The following is a 23831-nucleotide window of genomic DNA, read 5'->3' as shown; positions in this document are numbered from 1 at the left end:
AAGTGTCAGGTTGATTTCCAAGGATCCTTGGGAAGTATATTTTGCTGTTGGCAATTTAAAAGTTTTCATAAGTGGAAAAAATGTTTAGTTAAAGGCAAAGCTTATTTTATTAACTACTGGGGAAAAAAATGAAAGTAAAAACTATCCTTTGAATTGCTTTCACAAGTAATAGTCATGAAGGACCTTTAAAATTACTGATTTCCTCAACTGCTGCTTTAGTTCCGAATTAAGAAAACTGAGCTCCAGAATTATTTTCACATTTTAATTAATTTATATAAGTAACTGAGTAATAAACTAACTCTTCCCCTCCCCCCCACCCCCGCCTGCTCCAGCCCCCATACATAACCCTGTAGTTTTTCTGTCTGCAACAAGCAAGGACGTCTTGAAATCAGCGTGCTCCTGGCTATTTACCAATTTAATATTGCTGCTGTTTAAAGAATATAAAATAAGCGCTGTAAAAACTCACCCAGCAGTAAGAAACAAACTGATCTCTCTTACCTGGTCTAAGGAAGCATGCCTCTCACTGCAGTACCAACAACACTCTACAGTCTTTGTTACCATTCAGTGGAAACTTGAGACTGTGTCAGACGTAAGCAATCGAGCTCAGAAAAGCTCAATTTAAAATACTTCTCAGTAAAACTAAAAAGATGCTCAAGAAAACTGTTTAGTTAACTGGCTTTCAAAAGACATATGAATACTGTCTACAACCAAGACATCTCGAAAGAAATTAAAAGTGCAGGTCTTAGATGAAGTGGCTTTTCTATGTAGAACCCTGCTTTCTTATTAAATTAAAAGGATATTTTTATTTTTAAAAAATGCTTAAAGTACACACTTGATTTTAGCCAAAAGGCTGAGAAGTGATAAAAATGCTTAAAGTAAAAGGGGTGAAATAACTACAAGTTAACATTTTTCTAAATATCACTTGCATTTTAACTAACTTAAAAAATAAGATTAAACTTACTCGTGAGACCTGCATAATTTGAATTATACATATCAGAGTATCTGCTGGCTCCCGAGCAGTCACAAAGCAGGAGACTTAATGCATCTTGAAAGCAGAGCAAAAGCACCACGAGTTTCAGGGGGAAAAAGGAGGAGAAACTCTTGAAACACTGGTCGGGGCTTTCTGAACTTGTAATAACTGTCCAGCTCTTGTGGGAGGAAAAAAAATGTCACAGTCCTGCCCCCTGAGATAGGAGGCTATGCTTCAATGCCAAAATGAATGACAGGCCCATTTCTGATATCAACAAAGAGCAGCTTAGTTGTGCTTTTTTTTTTTTTTTCACTTTCCCACACAGAAGTTCTAAAATTTCCAGGTTAGTCCCTTTATAGCTAGGGTTAAGTACCTTTCTCCATTTTCTCAAGAGGGAACCCAATTATGTTGTCCTGGTTTTTTTTAAAATGACTAATTAAATATACATACCTAATCATCTTACTTAGTTTTCCTAGGCAGGAAGCTGAACAAAAGATGACCTCTTAAGTTCCTTTCCAAATCTATTCTTTTCTGTATCAGATAACCATATGACTGTCAATATTAATAAGCTTTTCCAGAATCCTGATGTATGGCACAAGTAGAAACAAAAAGCAAGGTAACATTAAAAACAAAGCAACTGAGATACAATTTTCAACTAGCAAGATGTAAAGATGATTTACCAAGGTACATGTCTTTGATTACACAAATTCAAAACAAACACTTCAATCAACAACATATATTTGCTGAATACTTACTATGAGCCAAGCACTATTTTGGGCCCTGGAGATACAGTAGTGAATGCAACAGACAAAAGCCAAACAAAAAATCCCTGTCTTTAGTGAGCTTAGTTTATTTCAGTTCACTCTAAGTATAACTCTCCTAGATGACTAAGGTACTTTTCCTTCGTTGATTAGTTATCACCTATTCTGAAATATTCCCCTTAGAAAGTATGTCTTGACAACAGCTCCAGGAGATGCTGCAAAGTATTTGGTGCTCTGTTCAGTGTTGTATCACCAGTGTCTAAAACAGCATCTGTTAGACACTCAAATATATACTGAATCAAATAGATCAGAGAGCTTTTTCTGACTCAAAATTTTCCTTTGCCAACACATATTATACTTACACACATACAGAGATATGACAACAATAATACAATACAGGGTGTAAATTAAATTGGGTTGTAAACACACGTTAGTATAAACAAAACTGAAAATACAACCTATATGGCCCTCTATCTTTCCAGATTTTATAATAAAATCTGTTTTCACTATAGGATGTGAGGTCAGTGCAATATCTGAGTAAATAAATTAGATAAAATTCTATAAACTAAGTTTTTGTGGACAGTCAGATTTCAGAGGAGTTTTGAAAGAAAAAAGAAACTTGGAAATTACACAGAATCTGATCAGTTTGGTGTATGAAAATCTTACATGTTTATATTCATTTATATTTCCACATTTGGAAACAATTTTAAACTCCCCATCCTGCTTTACACCATTTTTGATCATCTTACCAGATGATGCTTCTTACAGAGAAAATAAGTGTACACCTCTAACTTGTCAGATCAGCTGGAAGTGCTCACCTACATCACCCAAGACCAGAATATTCAGGGGCTAGATATGGTCACATTTACTCTGTTATAGTCTTAAAACAAAAGGAAATTAAACATTCAAGTACTCAAGTATATTTCCCATATCTCCAAATAGAAGAGCATCCCCCTGCCCTCCCATCATCCAGAGCTAGACAATAATTACAAGTTAAAATATAAACTATCTACTGTATGTTTTAACAATAAACCTAACAGCAATCCAAGGTCAGAAAGATGTGATAACTGAGGTCAAGTGACAAATAAAATAAGGTGGGACCAAAGTAGGATTCTACTATTCTTGCAGGATGAATTCTCCTTTTCCCATTCCTTCCTTCAGTAAATACTGAGCACCTATTATGTATCAGGCACTGAGCTAGGCAACCTATTATCTACTGTCTACTCCACAGATCGGAACTTCAACCTGCCCCTCCAAGTTTCCCTCTCCATGCTTGCCTTCCTTTCTAGAGCCTTTTCTCCGGTCTCAAATTATTTACTCATACTACACCCTTCAATCCGCTCTGATGCCTTTCTCGGCAGGTAGCATAATCACTACCTTTTATGTTCTTCTGCAAGTGTATGACACAGTGTGGGGAAAGTAATAAGACTTCCCATTCAGATGATAAAAATGCAGATTATATAGGTCGTGTCAAACAATTTCTCCTTAAACTTACATAGAAAATCCATTTAAGCATCATTAATTACAACTATTGATTATCTGGAAGACACCAAAGGTAGCTAGACATTCTCCTAGGTTTATAAATTATTTGGAGTTTGCGACATTTATTGGCAATCTGCCCAAATATTAAGCCCATTTAACAGACACATGTATGATTCTATAGGCAGAAATGACACTGTGATAGTGTAATGATAGGTATATCTAGCAGGCATTGGCCAAATAAAAACTATCTATCAGATCTATATAATGAAGTAGTAGAAATTAGCTATGTTACATCTATATTTATATTTTCAAGTAAAATATTGAATCTTCCTGACAAGCACTAAACCTAAAGTAAAAACTTTCTGCTGTCACTTGCATGGTTAGGTGTCAATTTCTTAAAAACAATGCATAGTAAATATTTCATATTTCATGTTTGCCTGCTGCTCTTCCTCTTTCCACTTTTTCTTTTCTCTCTCTCTCTTTTTTTTTTTCAGAGAGAGAGCGTTTTGTTCTGTAACCCAGGCTGGAGGTGATGTGCAGTGGCGTGAGCACAGCTCACTGTAACCTCAATCTCCTGGGCTCAGGTGATCCCTCCCACTTCAGCCTCCCAAGTAGCTGGGACCACAGGTGTGCACCACCATGCCCGGCTAATTTTTGTATTTTTTGTAGAGACAGGGTTTTGCTATGTTGCCCAGGCTGAACTCCTGGGCTCAAGTGATCCTCCTGCCTCCCTCCACAGTGCTGGGATTACAGGTGTGAGCCACCATGCTTAGCTCTGCTTTTTCAATATGCACATTTTTTGAGTTCTGTGCTCGATGCTCTTTTCTTCAAGATCTACACTCCCACTCTAGAGGATGTTACCTATTTTCCATAGCTTTATCACCTCTACATAGATGACTACAGAAATTTATATTTCCAGCCCTGGCTTTTTCTGTTCTGCTGTAAATTCTTATTTAGATACCTATTGGACATCTCTGTTTATATATCCCATAATCTCAACTCAGCCTCTGCAGTATTGAACTTCCTGTCTACCTTCCCAAAACCCACTCATCCTCCTAGGTTCCTCACCCTTGTTAAAGGCATTAATATCAAGAACAGAAAGTGATTTTCTTCTTCCCTCATCCTCACAACCCAAATGCCCACATTGCTTCCAATTCTTTTTTCTAACATATATCATTCTCATAGTTTAAAAACAAAACAAAATGAGAAATACAACTGATGTCTACAGCTATACCATCCAAAATGGTAGCCTTAGCCACATGTGGCCATTTAAATTTAAAGTGATTAAAATTAAATAAAATCGGCCAGGCACGGTGGCTCATGCTTGTAATCCCAGCACTTTGGGAGGCTGAAGCGGGTAGATCACCTGAGGTCAGCAGTTCAAGACTGGCCTGGCCAACATGGTGAAACCCCATCTCTACTAAAATTAAAAAAATTAGCTGGGCATGGCCCCTGTAGTCCCAGCTACTTGGGAGGCTGAGGCAGAAGAATCACTTGAACCCAGGAGGCGGAGGTTGCAGTGAGTCAAGATAACACCGCTGTACTCCAGCCTGGGCAACTGAGCGAGACTCTGTCTTATAAAAATAGATAAATAAAATTAAATTTGAAATTTGATTTCTCAGTCATGCTAGCCACATGTCAAGTGCTCTATGGAGCTGCATGTGGCTAACAGCTACCGTACTGAACACTGTAGATACAGAACATTTCCATCACTGAAGTAAGTTCTATTAAACATCTCTGATCTAGAAATCAATGGCAAACCACTTAAATTAGTAATCCAAATTTTTCTCAATATAGCCCCAGCCCCAATTTACCTGTGTTAACCTTATCTTCTACCAAAACCCCTATGCATGCTTTATCACAGATTAGTGGGGCCCACAGAATTAAGTTGAAGGCTTCACAAAGATAAGGGAGGCCTACACAAGCTATGTGGAGAGGGACCTATAGGAGAGAAAGAAAGCAAAGATTCTAGAGAGGACAGAAATAGTTCACTAAAGACCTCACAAGTTAGGAAGGGACAAAATTTTGGAGATAATACCTTTAGCCTTAGAGAAGAAATATGGTATAGTGGAGAAAGCATGAGCATTAGAGTCAGAATACTTCATCCAAATTCAAGTATTTGTTTAGTTATAAGGGACGGAAATCGAACTCAAACTAGTTTAACGTGAGAGGAATTAGTTGGCTCAACCGGCTCACAGAATCCCAAAGGGTGAGATAACTGAACCAGGAGGGTCCACTTTGCAAAAGGGTCTTTTGTAGGCAGCAAGGGCTTTAGCTTTCAAACTTACTTCCTTCTTTAGAAACTTTAATATTTCTCTTTCCACTGAGTTCATCTTAACATTTCAAATGCAGAGATTGTTCCCTTCTAACTGCTAACCAAACTAAAAACATCCTACTTCCCATCTCTCTTTAACCACCAAAATTTTTTACTGTGGTATCTATAGCCACTATCTCAGCTTTTGTACCAACTATTTATTAATTATTAAATCTTCAAAAATGCACCAAGTACCTCTGACATAACCACTGTGTTAGGCACTAGAGATACAAAAACAAACAAGGCATAGTCCTTATCCTCAAAAAATAAAACAAAACAAAAAAACAAAAACCCAATTTGGTTTCCATCCAACTGCTCAAATGAACTGTGTTGTCTAAAGTAGACAATGAGCTCTGCCTTGAAAAATCTAATAATGTGTGCTTATGCTCCACAGGCTTGCTGTATTCTGGCCTTGCTGATCTTACAAATCCCATCTTCTTAATACTATTACAACTGTCTTCTCTTGGCTTTTTTTTTTTTTTTTTTGAGACGGAGTCTCGCTCTGTCACCCAGGCTGGAGTGCAGTGGTGTGATCTCGGCTCACTGCAAGCTCCGCCTCCCAGGTTCACACCATTCTCCTGTATCAGCCTCCTGAGCAGCTGCTGGGACTACAGGCACCCACAACCATGCCTGGCTAATTTTTGTACCTTTATTAGTGATGTGGTTTCGCCGTGTTAACCATGATGGTCTCGATCCCCTGACCTTGTGATCAGCCCACCTCGGCCTCCCAAAGTGCTGGGATTATAGGCATGAGCCACCACGCCCAGCCTTCTCTTGGCTTTTATAAAGACTATTCCTTCTCTGTTTCCACCCCGACACTTGTGAAGTGGTTCCTTTATTTTTTTCTTATTACTTGTATTCTAAATGGCTCAACCCCAGCCATCTCTTTTGCTGTACTGCTGTTTCAGAAGGTGACTGACTGAATTACCATTAGGAGTGAAAGGGGCACACTATAAATAATTAGAAGCTGTCTGGGAAAAGTGGAACATATGGATTGCTGTTTAAAAACTTTCATTAGTTCCTGTCTCCAAATCTTTAAGCATGCCATACAAAAACCTACTTTGAACTAATTGCCTTTATGGATTAAATTTCTATCTTTTTATGGCTGTCTCAAGGTCTATCTTCACTCAGTACTCAGAGTACACTGAGACAATAGTATGTCTAATGAAGAGTCTCATTTGACTCTCTCCCCCATCTAACAGCAACCTCATTACATTTCCTTGGTCAAAAGAGCCCACAAATCACTCATAAGCCTCACTGAGAGAGATGAGAAAATGGAGGCTTACTAACATCAAATAACTTGTATAAATGCTAGCAAGTGGTAACACTGAGATTCTAATTGATATGGTTTGGGTGTGTCCCCACTCAAATCTCATCTTGAATTCCCATGTCTTGTGGGAGGGACCTGGTAGGAGGTAATTGAATCATGGGGGCAGGTCTTTCCGGTGCTGTTCTTGTGATAGTAAGTCTCACGAGATCTGCTGGTTAGTATAAGGGGGAGTTTTCCTGCACAAGCACTCCTCTCTTTGCCTGCTGCCATACACATAAGACATGACTTGTTACTCCTTGCCTTCCTGCATAATTGTGAGGCTTCAGCCACATGGAACTGTAAGTCCCATTAAACCTCTTTCTTTTGTAAATTGCCAGGTCTAGGGAATGTATTTATCAGCTGTGTGAAAATGGACTAATATACTAATCAAGTTCTTGACTTCTCAAAGTCCATATACTTGGTTACTATTGGTATTAATTACAGATATGAATTCAATGAGATTTTAATCAAAAAGCTTACTAAAGCCTAATATTGTTCTCCACGGCATATACTAGCCCATTTGTGCCAAATAAACTATTCTCGATGGGAAAAAAATAAAGATCGCTTCAGTCCTCTATATAAAAACTTTTGATGGTTCCTTATTAAATAGATAATACAAGGTCTTTAATGGGTAACTGTTTTAGGGTAACTGTTTTTCTAGGCTCACCTTCCATGATTCCAGCTGCATGACTTATTTACCATTCCCTGAACGGTCTATGACCTTACTGCTAAGGTCAGAATTTTCTTCACCTGGTGAATTAGTGCTTATCCTCCAAAACCCATAGAAAATGTCACCTCCTTGGTTAAGATATTCACAATTACCTGAATAGACCTGGTCCTATTTTGAGTTCCCACAGTATTGATGATGTGCATTTATTATAACATTTATCACAGCCCTTTGTAATTTGCATGTCTCTCACTTCCTGTAGTCTGTGAGTTCCTCCACAGCCAGTTTTTACCTCTCCAGCCCTCCTATTCCATCTCTGTACCCTCCTCGTCTAGAAGACCACGTAGTAGACAGCATACACTCAATAAGTATCTATTAAACAAATAAATAAATGAAAAGCGACCTTCACTTGATCAAATACCTTCAGTAGCTTCACATCTGTTAAAAGAACTCCCCTGAATACAAAAGATATTCCAACTACCTTGGCTTTCTTTCCAGGCTCTTTATGATTAGACCTAGATGAAATTTTGTAACTAGTAACATTCCGTTTATAATTACCAGCAACTAGCTCCAACAGTCACCTACAATTCTCTGTAATGTTTTCCCAAACATGCTAAAGATATTCCTGCTGTCCTGTCTTAAAATACTCATGGGGCAGTCTTGTTCAAAATGTCTTTTCCCCTCTTTTTTGTCTCTTCAAATTCTACACACTCCTCAGCATCCAATGGTAGTTTCAACTCATTATAAGACTCTCTATGGCCTCGAGTGTAACCTAACTTCTTCCTCTATATTCCTACACAAAATACATTAAATATCAAAACCAATATAGCTAAAATAAATGTGTTTTAAGAATAACTTTTGTATAAAAACTTTTAACTAAGTTACATGATAAATTCTCAATAAGCTACCATCAAAACTGCAAAATTTAGTTTGTTCATTCAATCTACACATATTTGCTGACTGTTTACATTGCCAGACATTAGGAGAGGACCTAAAAATATACTTGTGAAGATATAATTCCTAGCCTCAGGAAGTTACAGTCTAATGGAGGACACATTATAAACAAGCAAATAAATACAAAAACATCATCAACTGTGTTAACGGCAATGAAAAAAACTAGTGGGCATTAGAAAGATGGAAAGGGATATTATTAATACATTTTATGCTCTTTTATTATAGATAAGGTGGTCCAAGAAGACCTCTCTGAGTACTATTTAAATTGCAACTTAGAAGGTGAAGAGGTCTCAGCCATGGTAAAAGCAGGGAGAAGATCAGGCAGAAAAACAGAACTGTGCAAAGGTTCACATAATATCCATAATTAAAGTAAAGCAAATACACTGAAACTGAGGAAGACAAATACACATAAGGAAATGGTTTTGCGGGGGGAAAAGTAATTTACTAGTTGTGGTTGTTTATACAAAATAAAAGAGGGAATTCAGTTCTTATTTTCTTATCTGGGACTGCAGTAAAAAACATGGGGGAAAGAAACAGAATCATGGATGCCATTCTGAGCAGAAGATTAAGGAGCAAGATTATCAGACATCAATAAATATTCTGTAAATATTATCATGAATGCATAATATTCCACTATACAGTTGTGTCATGCTTTATTTCCCTTTTAAATGGATATTTACAGTCTTCATATTTTGCAGTTATACATCATCATGTAATAAACATGTCTCCACCCACATCTCTGATTCTTTTCTAATGACAAATCCCCCAAAAGCCTTTCTACTGAGTGAAAGAATATAAATTATCTTAAGGGGTTTGATATTTATTACCAATTTGCTTCCCAAGAGTGCTTTTGCTGATTTTCATCCCCAACAGAAGTAGACACAAAGAAGAAGTAAAAGGGCCAGGTGCAGTGGCTCACGCCTGTAATCCCAGCACTTTGGGAGGCCGAGGCAGGCAGATCATGAGGTCAGGAGATTGAGACCATCCTAGCTAACACGGTGAAACCCCATCTCTACTAAAAATACAAAAAATTAGCCGGGTACAGTGGCAGGCGCCTGTAGTCCCAGCTACTTGGGATGCTGAGACAGGAGAATGGCGTGAACCCAGGAGGCAGAGCTTGCAGTGAGCCGAGCTTGCACCACTGCACTCCAGCCTGGGCGACAGAGCGAGACTCCGTCTCAAAAAAATAAAAAAATAAAAAAGAATAAGTAGAAATACTGTAGATAAGAAGATAACCATAAATAGACATAGAATAAGAAGTGGATATAAAATAAAAATACCAATTTCTCATACCTTTGCCAACAAAGGTAATAATTTTTTTTTTTTTTTTTTGAGACGGAGTCTTGCTCTGTAGCCCGGACTGGAGTGCAGTGGCCGGATCTCAGCTCACTGCAAGCTCCGCCTCCTGGGTTCTCGCCATTCTCCTGCCTCAGCCTCCGGAGTAGCTGGGACTACAGGCGCCCGCCACCTCGCCCGGCTAGTTTTTTGTATTTTTAGTAGAGACGGGGTTTCACCGTGTTAGCCAGGATGGTCTCGATCTCCTGACCTCGTGATCCGCCCGTCTCGGCCTCCCAAAGTGCTGGGATTACAGGCTTGAGCCACCGCGCCCGGCACAAAGGTAATAATTTTAAGAATCTTTGCTAACTGATAGAGGAAAAAGATTTTGTTTTTAAATAGCTTTTTATATGCTGTCCAAAATACTGCACATGCTCATGTCAGAAAAAACTGCAAAATATAGAAAAGCACACAGGAAGAAACAAAAATAATCTAGAATTCAATCATCCAAAAATTACAATTAATGTTCTGTGTACACGTATTGAGTCTTTCTATACTACATTTTTTTTTTTACGAAAAAGAGGATCACACCATACATGTTAAATTTTTTGAACTTAACAAATTGTTTAACTTTTAATATCTACAGAATACCACCATACAAGAATATCACAATATACTGTTAATTATCATGCTGCTTCCAATTTTTCATTATTATTAACAATGCCATGATAGGCACCCTTTGACTAAATCTTCCCACAGATCTTCCTTTACTTTATTAGGATAAATCAACAGCAGAGACATGGCTAAGTCAAATAATTTGTATAATTTTAAGCCTTTTGATATGGTACTGTGCAAATTATCCTCCAGAGAGGTTGTATCATTCTGAGTTCCCATATTCTCTACAACCTTGCCAAATGCCAGTATTAACAAAAACAACCCTTTGCTAATGTGACTGGCAAAAATCAGCTTTTGTCATTTACATTTGCAGTTTAATTACTAGTGAGGTTGAATTCATACTCATATTTTTATTAGCCATTTGCATTTCTTCTCCTGTGAATTACCCATTCTGCTGCCCTATTTTTTCTTATAGTGTCAATATTTATTTTTTTATTTGTATTACATTTAGTCATCAGGTTTCCTTAGTCTTCTCTGTTATGTGACAGCTTCTTGGCTATTGGCTATGCTTTGTTCCTGATGACCCTGACAGTTTTTTGGGTTGTTGTTGTTTTGAGACAGGGTCTTGTTCTGTCACCCAGCCTGGAGTGTGGTGGCACTATCATGGCTCACTGCAGCTTCGACCTCCTGAGTTCAAGTAATCCTCCCACCTCTCACATACCCTACTGCTGCTGGGGAAGAGGTAGAAGCAAACATCTTGTTTCTGGGCAAGAAGCAGAGAATCCTCACTGGCCCAGGATTCTGATGCCAAGCAGAGGTTTTCTACTGCTCAGGAAAGGGCAGATTAAAGTACCACCCCTGAGGTTCAAATGAACAGGGACTGCCAAAAGCTAAGGCTGACCCAGGACAACAGAAAACCACCTATGACACCACCATAAGCCTAGCACTGTGTAACAAGCAGCATCAGTCAACCACTAGTGAAGGGGCAAGGATATGAACAAAGACTCCCCCTCTGTGACACAGGCATGATGGGACTGAGGAAAGCCAACAGTGGAACAGGAACACTGAAGAAAAACGATCTGTTACCCCAGGCTCCAAGTACAAGGTAACAGCAGCCCAAGTACACTGAACATAATGATACCAACATCAAAATACAAATCCACCTCAACTCCAGACTAGGTTGACTCAATGTCATAGGCAATTGGCCTGATGGGAGAGGTGTGCCTATATCCAGACATAAATACCATCTACCTCAGTCTCTACTGTTTTGGTATACATGATGTTTGCCATTAAACTAAAAATTATAAGACATACACAAAATAAAACACACATACACACACACAAGCATGCACTTTACCAAGAGATAAAGCTATCAACAGAACCAGACTCATTTATGACCTAGATGTTGGAAATATCAGTTAGGGGCTTTAAAATAACTGTTCTTTCATTTTTCTCATCATTAGACTGGAAGAAAATCTTTTCTCTTTTTAATCACTTCAAAAGATACTAATATTCTATGGTAGGCTCAGTGGCTTATGCCTGTAATCCCAGCACTTTGGGAAGCTTAGGCAGAAGAACTGCCTGAGGCCAGGAGTTTGAGACCACCCTGAATAACACAGCAAAACCCTATCTCTACCAAAAAAAAAAAATTTTTTTTGAGACAGAGTCTTGCTCTTGTTGCCCAGGCTGGAGTGCAATGGCACAATCACAGCTCACCGCAACCTCTGCCTACCAGGTTCAAGCGATTCTTCTGCCTCACCCTCCTGAGTAGCTGGGATTACAGGCAGGCACCACCATCACGCCCAGCTAATTTTGCATTTTTAGTAGAGACAAGGTTTCTTCATGTTGGTCAGGCTGGTCTTGAACTCCTGACCTCAGGTGATCCGCCCAACTTGGCCTCCCAAAATGTTGGGATTACAGGTGTGAGCCACCATGCTCGGCTAAACATTTTTTTAATAAAAAATAAATTAGCTGGGTATGTTAGCTCACACTTGTAGCCTCAGCTACTTGGGAGGCTAAGAGAGGAAAATCACTTGAGCCCAGGAGTTTGAGGCTACAGTGAACCATGATCATAACACTACACTGCAGCCTGGATGACAGAGCAAGACCTTTAAACAAAAAAAGAAAAGATAATCAAGACTCTAAAGCAATCACTAAAAATGTATTGTGGGGTTTCTAACTGTATTTGATACTTTCCTGGACTCTGTCCTATGTGCCTTTTCTTTTGACAAATTTTAATCTGTCTCCTTCAGCTGTAATAAACCGTAACTGTGAGCATAACAGCTTGCAATGAGTTCTGTCAGTTCTCCTAGTGAATTATCAATCCTAAACGTAGTTCTGGAAACCTCTGAACTTGCAACTGACGTCATAAGTGAGGGCTGACTTGTGCACTGCTTCAAAACTTTGCAATTGACTAACATCACAAAGTCCTTTAACACAAATGTATCTTGAAAGTATTTTCTTCCAGTCCATGGCCTGTCTTTTCATTCTCTTAACAGTATCTTTCTTTCTCAGAGTAGAAATTATATCATTTGGCTATGGCCCCACCAAAATCTCATCTTCACCTGTGGTTTCCTTAATCCCCATGTGTCATGGGAAGGACCCGGTGGGAGATAATGAATTATGAGGGCGGGTTTTTCCCATGCTGTTCTCATGATAGTGAATAAGTCTTACAAGATCTGATGGTTTTATAAAAGGCAGTTCCTCTGCACACACTCTCTTGCCTGCCATCATGTAAGACGTGCCTTTGCTCTTCCTTTGCTTTCTGCCATGATTGTGAGGCCTCCCCAGCCATGTGGAACTGTAAGTCCATTAAACCTCTTTCCTTTATAAATTATCCAGTGTCAGGTATTTCTGCATCGCAGTATGAAAATGGACTAATACAAGAAGTTTTAATTTTAACGAACACCAACATCAGTTTTCTCTTTCATGAATCATGCTTTTGGTGTTGTATCTAAAAAGTCATTGCCAAACCCAAGGTTACATAGATTTTCTTCTATTTTTCTTCCAGAAGTTTAATAGTTTTATATTTTACATTTAGGTCTATGATCCATTTTGAGTTAATTTTTTGTCAAAGGTATAAGGTCTATGCCTAGGTTCGTTTTTTTTGCATATGGACTTCGATTGTTCCAGCATCATATGCTGGAAAAAACCCTTTCCTCCATTAAACTGTCTTTGCTCCTTTTTCAGAGATCAGGTGACTACATTTGGGTGAGTCTATTTTTGGGCTGTTTATTCTGTTCTACTGATATATGTGTCCATTCTTTTGCCAATAACACATTATCTTGATTATTGCAGCTTTATCGTAGGCCTCAAAAATCAGGTAATGTGAGTCTTAGATATGGTTTTTGACAATTCGTGAGTTTATCTTTTAAACTTACATGTTAACGTATTCATTTTTATTCTAATTACTAAAAAGTGGTCTTATATTTGTTACTCTATTATGTTCACTGCTCAACACTCTCTCTTATTATTTGTCTTTTGCTAGTAAGACATTTTCTTTTTCCTAATAACACTGTAAATAGTGTTTCTTTTTTTTTTTTTTTGAGACGAAGTCTCGCTGTCGCCAGGCTGGCGTATAGTGGCATGATCTTGGCTCACTGCAACCTCCACCTCCCGGCTTCAAGCGATTCTCCTGCCACAGCCTCCTGAGAAGCTGGGACTGCCAGCTTCTCTGGCACTTGCCACCACGCCCAGGTAATTTTTGTACTTTTAGTAGAGACAGGGTTTCACCATGTTGGTCAGGATGGTCTTGATCTCTTGACCTCGAGATCCGCCTGCCTCGGCCTCTCAAAGTGCTGGGATTACAGGCGTGAGTCACTGTGCCTCACCCGGGTTGTTTATTTTTTTTTTTTTTTCCCTACCATTTAATAGTGCAGCAGAAAATCTGTGGCGAATTTTATGTATACCTTTTTGTAGCAGTCTCTTTTTACTTCTTGCCTAGATGCTTATTTATTTTTTTAGACTGAGTTTCGCTTTTGTTGCCCAGGCTGGAGTGCAATGGCTCGATCGCTCACCACAACCTCCACCTCCCGGGTTCAAGTAATTCTCCTGCCTCAGCCTCCCGGGTTGCTGGGATTACAAGGATGGGCCAACATGCCTGGCTAATTTTTTTGTATTTTTAGTACTGACGGGGTTTCTCCTTGTTGGTAAGGCTGGTCTCGAACTCCCGACCTCGGGTGATCCAACCGCCTTGGCGTCCCAAAGTGCTGGGATTACAGGCGTAAACCACCACGCCCGACGATGCTTATTTTTGTTATTTATTTATTTATTTTTTGAGACTGAGTCTCACTCTATCGCCCAGGCTGGAGTGCAGTGGTGCGATCCTGGCTCACTGCAACTTCCCCCTCCTGGGTTGAAGCGATCCTCCTGCCTCAGCCTCCCAAGTATTGGGGATTACAAGCACTTTCCACCATGCTCAGCTAATTTATTTTTGCAAGGAGATAAAGGCTTGTTTTATTTAAATGGCTGGTCTATGTAATCACGGAGGCCAGTATGTACAGACAAAGGGGGAGCTTTTATTTCTTGGTCTCTTCCTCCTTGGACAAAGTCTTGATCTCCTCCTTTTTGGCCTGCAAGCGCTCTTCACGGTGCTTGCGTGCATCCTTGGCCTTAGACCTGCGGGCCTCAGCCTGGTCAGCCAGGAGGTTCTTGCGGGCCTTGTCCGCTTTCAGCTTGTGGATGTGCTCCATGAGAATCTGCTTGTTTTTGAACACATTCCCCTTCACCTTCAGGTACAGGCTGTGATACATACGGCAATCAATCTTCTTAGACTCACAGTATCTTCTAAGCAGCCAGCGCAGAATCCACGCGACCTTCTCTGGCATTCTGCGCTTGTACGTTGAATGTACATTGGCTGTACCCTTCCGCTTACTATGCGCATGTGCCTGCCTTCCGGCGGGCCAAGGTGTTCTTCTGGCATTAAGCCCGGGAATGGACAGTCAACAGGCTTGCGATGATCAGTCCATCTTTGATCAGCTTCCAGATCTGCTGACGGGAGTTGGCATTGGCGATTTCATTAGTCTCACTGGGGTCCAACCAGACCTTCTCCCTGCCACAGCGGAGGACAGAAGAGGCCAGCCTCTTCTGAAGCCTGAGCATATTCATGGCTGCGGCCGCAGCAGCAAAAGGGCTTTTTTTTTTTTTGGAGACAGAGTCATACTCTGTCGCCAGTCTGGAGTGTAGTTACACAATCTCGGCTCACTGCAACCTCTGCCTCCCAGGTTCAAGTGATTCGCCTGCCTCAGCCTCCCAAGTAGCTGGGACTACAGGTGTGCACCACCATGCCCAGCTAATTTTTAGAATTTTAGTAGAGATAGGGTTTCACCATGTTAGCCAGGCTGGTCTCGATCTCTTGACCTCATGATCTGCCCGCCTCAACCTCCCAAAGTGCTGGGATTACAGGTGTGAGCCATCACGCCTGGTCGTGTTTTGAAGAATTTCTTAATAAACCCCATGATGCCTTAAAAAATTTCTGCCAATTATCTGAAAGTTGAGAAATCTATCCAGGTTTGGTGTTTGCTAAGAAAAAAGTAAATTCTAGGTGGTATCTGTCCACCTCGGTATTATTTGAATTTTTTTTTTTTCTTTTTTTTTTAGACCAAGTCTCACTTTGTCGCCCAGGCTGGAGTGCAGTGGCAGTATCTCAGATCACTGCAACCTCCACCTCCTGGGTTCAAAGGATTCTTCTGCCTCAGCCTCCCAAGTGGCTGGGACTACAGGCGAATGCCACCATGCCTGGCTAATTTTTTGTATTTTTTTTTTTTTAGTAGGGATGGGATTTCACCATGTTGGCTAGGCTAGTCTCAAAATCCTGATCTCAAGTGATCCACCCACCTTGGGTACTCCCAAAGTGCTGGGATTACAGGTGTGAGCCACCATGCCTGGCCTGACTTTAAACTTTATCTGCACATGCCAGATCTAGTATTGAGCAGTCACATAATACTATGGCTCTCATCTATTTGGGGGATTAAAGATCCCTTTGATGATCAAATTAAAATTATATACTCTCTAGATAACAGAATTTTGCTCACCAATTCAGTTTGTCATGACTTGAAGTCAATTTGTGTATCTAATGTATGGATCCCAGATTTACTATGGCGCTGATAAACTAAGGAAGATCGTCTGACCCTGTTGTCTTGTTCCATGTGCATGTGATTGACAATCTAATCCTACATACTTTGAAACCGAATATAATTCTTCCCTAGTCAAAAACAGGACCTAACCAAGAGTTGATTAAGCCGGTGATTGGTTTATTAAACTGTTCTCTTTACTTCTGTAAATATTTGAAATTTTCCATAATAAAAAGCTTAATCTGTATGTCTGTCTAAAGTAGGGCCTGAGAAAAGGCATATCGCTCCCATGGATTTTCTCTTTGCCCCTTCTCACTACTACTTCATCACATCTGAAAACGTACCCCAACAAATCCACTTCTGCCACTGCCTTTACAGTGCTCTGGTCACCAAGGGAAGTACGGAGGTAATGAATGATAAGAGAGATGGGAGGGAGAAAAAGAGCCCTGGTTGTTGCAGATAGCAGTTGCAACATGGGGTTGGTGGGAAGCTGCCAAGTTTCTGGTTGGTAAAGATCCCACTTCCTTAAATTTATAGGTATGAGGTAGAGAAGGGTAGAAATCTACCTTTCTCCTGCCTGTCCCAGCTATTTTGTCTCAGAGATCTATCTTCATTTCACTCATCTTCATATCACTCATCGAAATTCCTCCTGTTGCCTGGCACATTTTAATCCGCATTCCCAGTTTCTATTTGTAGCTTTGCTTTTTTGTGTATTTTCCCAAATTTGACCGAAGCATAATAGAGAAAATTAAGTTGGGTCCCACCAGCTAGCTATCATCTAAACTCAGGCTTCCCAGTTGATTTTTTGAGCCCGAAAGGTCTGAAAATAATCTAGCACACATTTAACCTGGGAAAGGCAGGTAAGTGGAAGAGATAGCTTCTCGTGTGCTCTTGCCCCTCTTCTGCCTTAAGCCACACTACAATCTTACATAAACAGAAATGTGCCTACTGATACTATTGAGCACATTAAATACAGGATATTAAAAAAGAAAATGGCATTTTCTCTCAAGGAACCTCTAATCCAGATTAACAAAGTTGAAAGACTTCCAATAGATGTGAAGTTTAAACTGAAGCACTGTAGCAACTGAGAAAATAACTTTTATCCGAGGAATGCAAGTCCTTTTAAATATCAGGCCTAGATAGACATTAAAATGAGATTACAATCATGCCTACTCCCCTCCTTTGAGCTATGTATTCATCTGTTGAAACTGCTTACTATTGCCACAAGTAGCCATAAATTAGCTTAATAATCCACAGCAGGTGTGAATTATAATAACACTATAATCCACACCTTATAGGTTAACAATGTATAGTCAATCACTAATTAATGTTATTTCTGTAAACCAGTGAGAATTCCTAACAACTTTGTACAGTCCACTCCCTGTCCCCCTATTTTGCCTTTCAAACTCCATCTGTAACTGCTGCTAATAGGAGTGTATACTCAGGGCAACTTGAATCTATGTTCCCAGGTTGTAATCCTCAAGCTTGGCCCAAATAAACTATCCATTTATGTTAGTTTTGCCTCTGTTTCTTCATTTTAGGTTGATATATCCAATTAGAAACATACAAGTTAATCCACAATAACGTGTGCTTGATAAAACTTACAAATTAGTGAACTAATATACTTTTTTTTTTTTTTTTTTTTTGAGACGGAGTTTCATTCTTCTTGCCCAGGCTCCAGTGCAGTGGCGCAATCTCGGCTCATTGCAACCTCTACCTCCCGGGTTCAAGTGATTCTCCAGCCTCAGCCTGCCGAGTAGCTGGGATTAAAGCCGCCTGTCACCATGCCCAGCTAATTTTTGCATTTTAGTAGGGATGGGGTTTCACCACGTTGGCCAGGCTGAAATTGAGCTCTTGACCTCGGATGATCTACCTGCCTTGGCCTCCCCAAGTGCTGGGATTACAGGCATGAGCCACCGCTCCTGGCCCTAATATGCTAATTATTAGATACTCTCAAACTGAAAAATAAGCACACAGAGAATATTAAAACCAGTTAGCACAGAGAGGTGCTCTGAGATTAGCTGGGTGTGGTGGCTCACACCTGTAATCCTAGCACCTTGGGAGGATGAGGTGAGCTGACTTCTTGAGCCCAGGAGTTCAAGACCAGCCTGGACAATGTGGTGAAACCTCCTCTCTACTAAAAATACAAAAATTAGCTGGGCATGGTGGCATGTACCTGTAATCCCAGCTGCTCAGGAGGCTGAGTAGGAGAATTGCTTGAGTCTGGGAGACTGACATTGCAGTGAGCCGAGGTCATACCACTATACTCGAGCCTGGATGACAGAGCGAGACCCTGTCTTAAGGAAAAAAAAATCAAAAAAAGAGAAAAAAGTTTAAAAAAAGATTAGTAGAGGTATAGTTTTCTAAATTCCTCCTAGTTTTGTCAATATTTCAGATTAATAAAAGATTTCTAGAGAAAGATATAAATGCAGAGCTGTTTTCGACCTCTGATCTGAAAGACTTGATTTTTTATTTTTTAGGGTCTCGCTCTTTTGCCCAGGCTGGAGTACAGTGGCACAATCACAGCTCACTACAACCTTGACTTCCCAGGCTTAAGCAACCCTCCCACCTCAGCCTCACCAGTAGCTGGGACTACAGGAGTATGGCACCATGCCTGGCTAACTTTTAAATTTTTTTTGTAGAGACAAGGTTGTACTACGTTGCTCAGGCTGGTCTCAAACTCCTGGACTCACATGATCCTCTTGCCTCAGCCTCCCAGAGTGGTGGGATTACAGGTATGAGCCACTGTGCCCAGCCTGAAAGACTTAATCTGAATTGCCTCTATCACTTGGGAAATTAATTAACTGCTCCGAGTCTCCATTTTTTCCACCTCTAAAATGGGTATGATAATAGCACCTATCTTGCAAGAAGGTTCTGAAGATTATATGAAATAATGAATATGAAGGGCTTCTTGTAGTTCCCGGCATATAGCACTCAAAACACAGACTTCTTATAAAAAGTGTTCATCCTCTGAAAATAGTGAGCAAAAGTAAGATGGTGACTAAGGTTAAAAGGTACTTTAGAAAAGGCATACAAAGAAAATAACAAAACAAAACCATTATAAGTAAACTACAGCCCAATATCCCTCATGAACACTCACGAAAATTCTAAATGAAATTTTAGCTAACTGAATTCTAGAATATATAAAAAGGACAACATATGCCTAAGTGGAGTTTAACCCATGAATGATAGAAGGTTGGTTTAACATTGGGAAATCGATCAATATAATTCCCCATATCATCAGAATAAAAAAGAAAAACTACACTATCATTTTCAATAGATGCAGGTAAGGCATTTAACAAAATTCAACAATCATTTATGACAAAAACTCTCAGCAGACAAGGAATAGATGGGAACTTACTCAAAATGCTAAAAATCAAACTATAGAAAACCCATAGCTAAAAATCATCCTTATGGTAAAAAAAAATTGAATTCTTTTCCCCTAAAATCAGGAACAGGACAATGATGTACACCTTTACTACTTTGACAATGAACTAGAGGGCTCAGCCAGTGTAATGAGTCAAGAAAGGAAATGAAAGGTATAAAATAAGAAAGGAATATGTGAAACTTTTTTGTATACAAACAAAATATTGGCCTATATGGAAAATACTACAGAATCTATAAAAATGGACTAGAAGTGAGTTTGGCAAGGTCACAGGCGGCAAGGTCAATATACAAAAACTAACTGTATTTCTATCTTCTACCAACAAAACAAAATCAGATATTAAAAATTTTAAACATTATTTACAATAGCATAAAAATATTAAATATTTAGGGATAAATCTAACAAAATATTTACAAGAGCTATACAATGAAAACTGCAATATATTGCCGAAACTATAGAAGACAAATTAATGGAGAGAAAAAACATGTTTATAAATCAGAAGACTCAGGCTGGGTGTGGTGGTTCACACCTGTAATCCTAGCACTGTGGAAGGCCGAGGCGGGCAATCACAGGCCGAGGTCAGGAGTTCAAGCCTGGCCAACATGGTAAAACCCCATCTCTACCAAAAATACAGAAATTAGCTGGGCGTGGTGGCAAGCGTCTGTAATTCCAGCTACTTGGGAGGTTGAGGCAGAAGAATCGCTTGAACCCAGGAGGCAGAGCTTGCAGTGAGCTAAGATCCAGCCACTGCACTCCAGCCTGGGTGATAGAGCAAAACTCCATCTCAAAAAAAAAAAGGTCCTTTATGATAATGGTTCTTGTTTTCATCTTTACTCTTATCCCAGACACCTATCCTTCTGTGACACTGAACTGCTTTTAGTTCCCTGTTTTCTCTTCTCTGTCTCTTTTAGCCTTTCTATATGCTCCTAGTGGCCAGACACAGTGGCTCACGCCTGTAATCCCAGCACTTTGGGAGGCCGAGGCAGGCGGATCATGAGGTCAGGAGATAGAGACCATCTGGGATAGCATGGTGAAACCCTGTCTCTACTAAAAACACAAAAAATTAGCTGGGTGTGGTAGCACATGCCTGTAGTCCCAGCTACTCGGGAGGCTGAGGAAGGAGAATGGTGTGAAAATGGGAGGCGGAGCTTGCAGTGAGCCGAGATCACGCCACTGCACTCCAGCCTGGGCGACAGAGTGAGACTCTGTCTCAAAAAAATAAAAATAAAATAAATATATGCTCCCAGCTACTTGGGAGGTTGAGGCAGGAGACTTGCTTGAATCTGGGAGGCAGAGGTTGCAATGAGCTGAGATCACGCCACTGCACTCCAGCATGGACGACAGAGCGAGACTCCATCTCAAAAATCAATCAATCAATCAATCAATCAGAAGATTCAAAATTGTTAGTATGTCAATTCTTCCCAAATTTATCTACAGATCAATGTAATCCTAATCAAATCTCAGCAGACATTTTTTGTAGAAGTGTATAAGGTTGATTCTAAAATTTATATAAAATGCAAAGGACCTAGTATAGCTCAAACAACTTTGTAAAATAACAAAATTGAAAGATTACACTATCTGGTTTTAAGGCTTAGTATACAGCTATAGCAGAGTTTCTCAGCCTTGGCACTACTGACATTTTGGACCAGCTATTTCTTTGTTCCGGAAGACTCTCCCGTGCACTGCAGAATCTTTAGCACCATCCCTGGCCTCTACCTCTACCCAGGGGCAAACTTCCTGCCTACCCACCAAGTTGTGACAATCAAAAATGTTTCCAGGCCTGGCGTGGTGGCTCAGGCCTGTAATCTAGCACTTTGGGAGGCCAAGGTGGGTGGACTACTTGAGATCAGGAGTTTGAGACTAGCCTGGCCAATGTGGTGAAATCCCATCTCTACTAAAAATACAAAAATTGGCTGGGCGTGGTGGCATGCACCTGTAATCCCAGCTACTCGGGAGGCTGATGGGGCAGAACTGCTTAAGCCTCGGAGGCAGAGGTTGCACCACTGTACTTTAGCCTGGGAGACAGAGTGAGATTCCATCTCAAAAAAAAAAAAAAAAGAAAAAGAAAAAGGTCTCCAGATATTGCCAAATGTCCCCTAGGGGCAAAATTGTCCTTCACTGAGAACCACTGAGCTACCAAGACAGTACGGTATTGGCATGAAGATAGACACATACTTCAATGGAACAGAAAAGAATCTAGAAACAGATCCTCAATTATATAGTCAATTGATATTTGACAAAGGTACAAAGCAATTCTATGGGAAATGATAATCTTTTCACTACTTGTTGCTGGAATGATTGGATATTCATATGAAACAAAAATAAACCTTTCCTCTTATTCCATATACAAAAATTAACTCAAAATTTATCACAAGGCTGGACTTAGTGACTCACGCTTGTAATCCCAGCACTTTGGGAGGCTGAAGCGGGAGGACTGCTTGAGCTCAAGAGTTCGAGACCAGCCTAGCCAACGTAAGGAGACCCCATATCTACAACAAATTTAAAAATTAGCTAGGTGTGATGGCACATGTCTGTAGTCCCAGCTACCTGGGAGGCTGAGGTGGGAGGATAGCTTGAGCCCAGGAGGTCAAGGCTGCAGTGAGCTGTGACTGTGCTACTGCACTCCAGCCTAGGTGACAGAGCAAGACTGTCTTGGAAAAGCACAAAAAACCAAACTTATCATAGACTTAAATTTAAGAGCTAAAATTAGAAAACTTCTAGGAAAGTTCTAGGAAAATAAAGGAATATAGCAACGTAAAATCTTGTAGGAAAATGTGCAAGAAAATCTTAATATTATTGGCTTAGGCAAAAATTTCTTTTCTTTCCTCTTTTCTTTCTGAGACAGGGTTTCACTATGTTGCCGAGGCTGGTCTCTAACTCCTGGGCTCAAGGGATTCTCCCACTTCGGCCTCCCAAGGAGCTGGAACTACTAGGCTCAAGTCACCCTGCCTGGCTTAGATTTCTTAAATAGGATACAAAGAACCACTAACTATCTTTTTTAATTGAAAAATTGCACATTAAGTGATACAGGTTAGATGTTTGTCTGCTCCAAATCTCATGCTGAAATGTAATCCTCAATGTTCGAGGTGGGACCTGATGGGGGTGTTTGGGTCATGGGGGAGGATCCCTCATGAATGGCTTGGTGTCATCTCTATGGTAATGAGTAATTCACATGAGATCTGGTTGTTTAAAACAGTATGGCACCTCTCCCCATCTCTCTTGCTCCCTCTCTTGCCATATGACTTGCTGACTCTCCTTTGCCTTCTGCCATGACTGTAGGCTTCCCAAAGCCCTCACCAGAAGTAGATGCTGGCATCATGCTTCCTGTACAGCCTGCATAACCATGAGCCAAAATAAACTTCTTTATAAATTATCCTGCCTCATGAGTCCTTTATAGCAACATAAACAGACTGATGTATCAAGATATAAAACATGTCTGCTCTTCGAAATCTCTTAACTTTAAAAAGTTAAGACTGAGAAAGTAGAACCTCATGAGCTTTCTGATCTAGATTTTAAGCAGGAGATACTGGAGAAGTCTTTAAAAAGTTAAGAGAAGAAAAAGACACATGATAGCCTGGGAGAAATGTTTGCAAAATATACATGTGATAAAGGACTTGTAACATGAATAAGACAATAACAAGACAACTCAATAAAAAATCTGCAAAAGATTTAAACACGTAACCAAAGAAGATATGCTGATGGCAAATAATCATATGAAAAGATTCATAATATCATTAGTCATTAGGGAAATACAAATTAAAACCACACTGAGCACCAAACTCACTTGAATCACTAAAATGGAAAAAAAAAACCTGATCATACCAAGTGTTGGCAAGGACACAGGGCACTAGAACTCTTATACACATTGCTGATGGGAATACCAACTTGGAAAAACACTTTGGGAAACATGTTTGGTAACTGCTTATAAAGTTAAATATACACTTACCGTATGACCCAGCAATTCCACTTCTAGGTATTTACCTTAGAGAGATGAAAACTTATGTCAACACATAAGCTTGTATTTGAAT

At 40.0% G+C, this 23831-nt stretch overlaps 1 protein-coding gene and 1 pseudogene across 20 annotated transcripts in view; both read right to left on the bottom strand.

Moving 5' to 3' along the window:
• TFDP2 (transcription factor Dp-2) overlaps positions 1 to 23831 on the bottom strand; it is a 191378-nt gene that overhangs the window by 82083 nt on the left and 85464 nt on the right. For 2 of the 20 annotated variants that reach the window (XM_073023546.1, XM_073023547.1), the window contains one exon: positions 23750 to 23784. The exons of 11 other annotated variants lie outside the window; for them this stretch is intronic. Coding sequence is in view for 2 of the 9 variants with exons in the window: in XM_073023541.1 (XP_072879642.1) it covers positions 962 to 992 (31 nt within the window). In the remaining 7 variants the exon portion in view is untranslated. Of the gene's footprint in view, positions 1 to 498; positions 895 to 961; positions 1133 to 23749; positions 23785 to 23831 lie in introns of those variants that run through there. 7 more of the 20 variants (XM_073023550.1, XM_073023549.1, XM_073023543.1 and 4 more) reach the window with 6 other exon arrangements.
• LOC140713480 (large ribosomal subunit protein eL19-like) lies at positions 14295 to 21771 on the bottom strand (annotated as a pseudogene).

The sequence above is a fragment of the Chlorocebus sabaeus genome, chromosome 15 (genome assembly GCF_047675955.1).
Source record: "Chlorocebus sabaeus isolate Y175 chromosome 15, mChlSab1.0.hap1, whole genome shotgun sequence".
Classification (NCBI taxonomy): Eukaryota; Metazoa; Chordata; class Mammalia; order Primates; family Cercopithecidae; genus Chlorocebus; species Chlorocebus sabaeus.
This window is presented reverse-complemented; position numbering and strand designations above follow the sequence as displayed.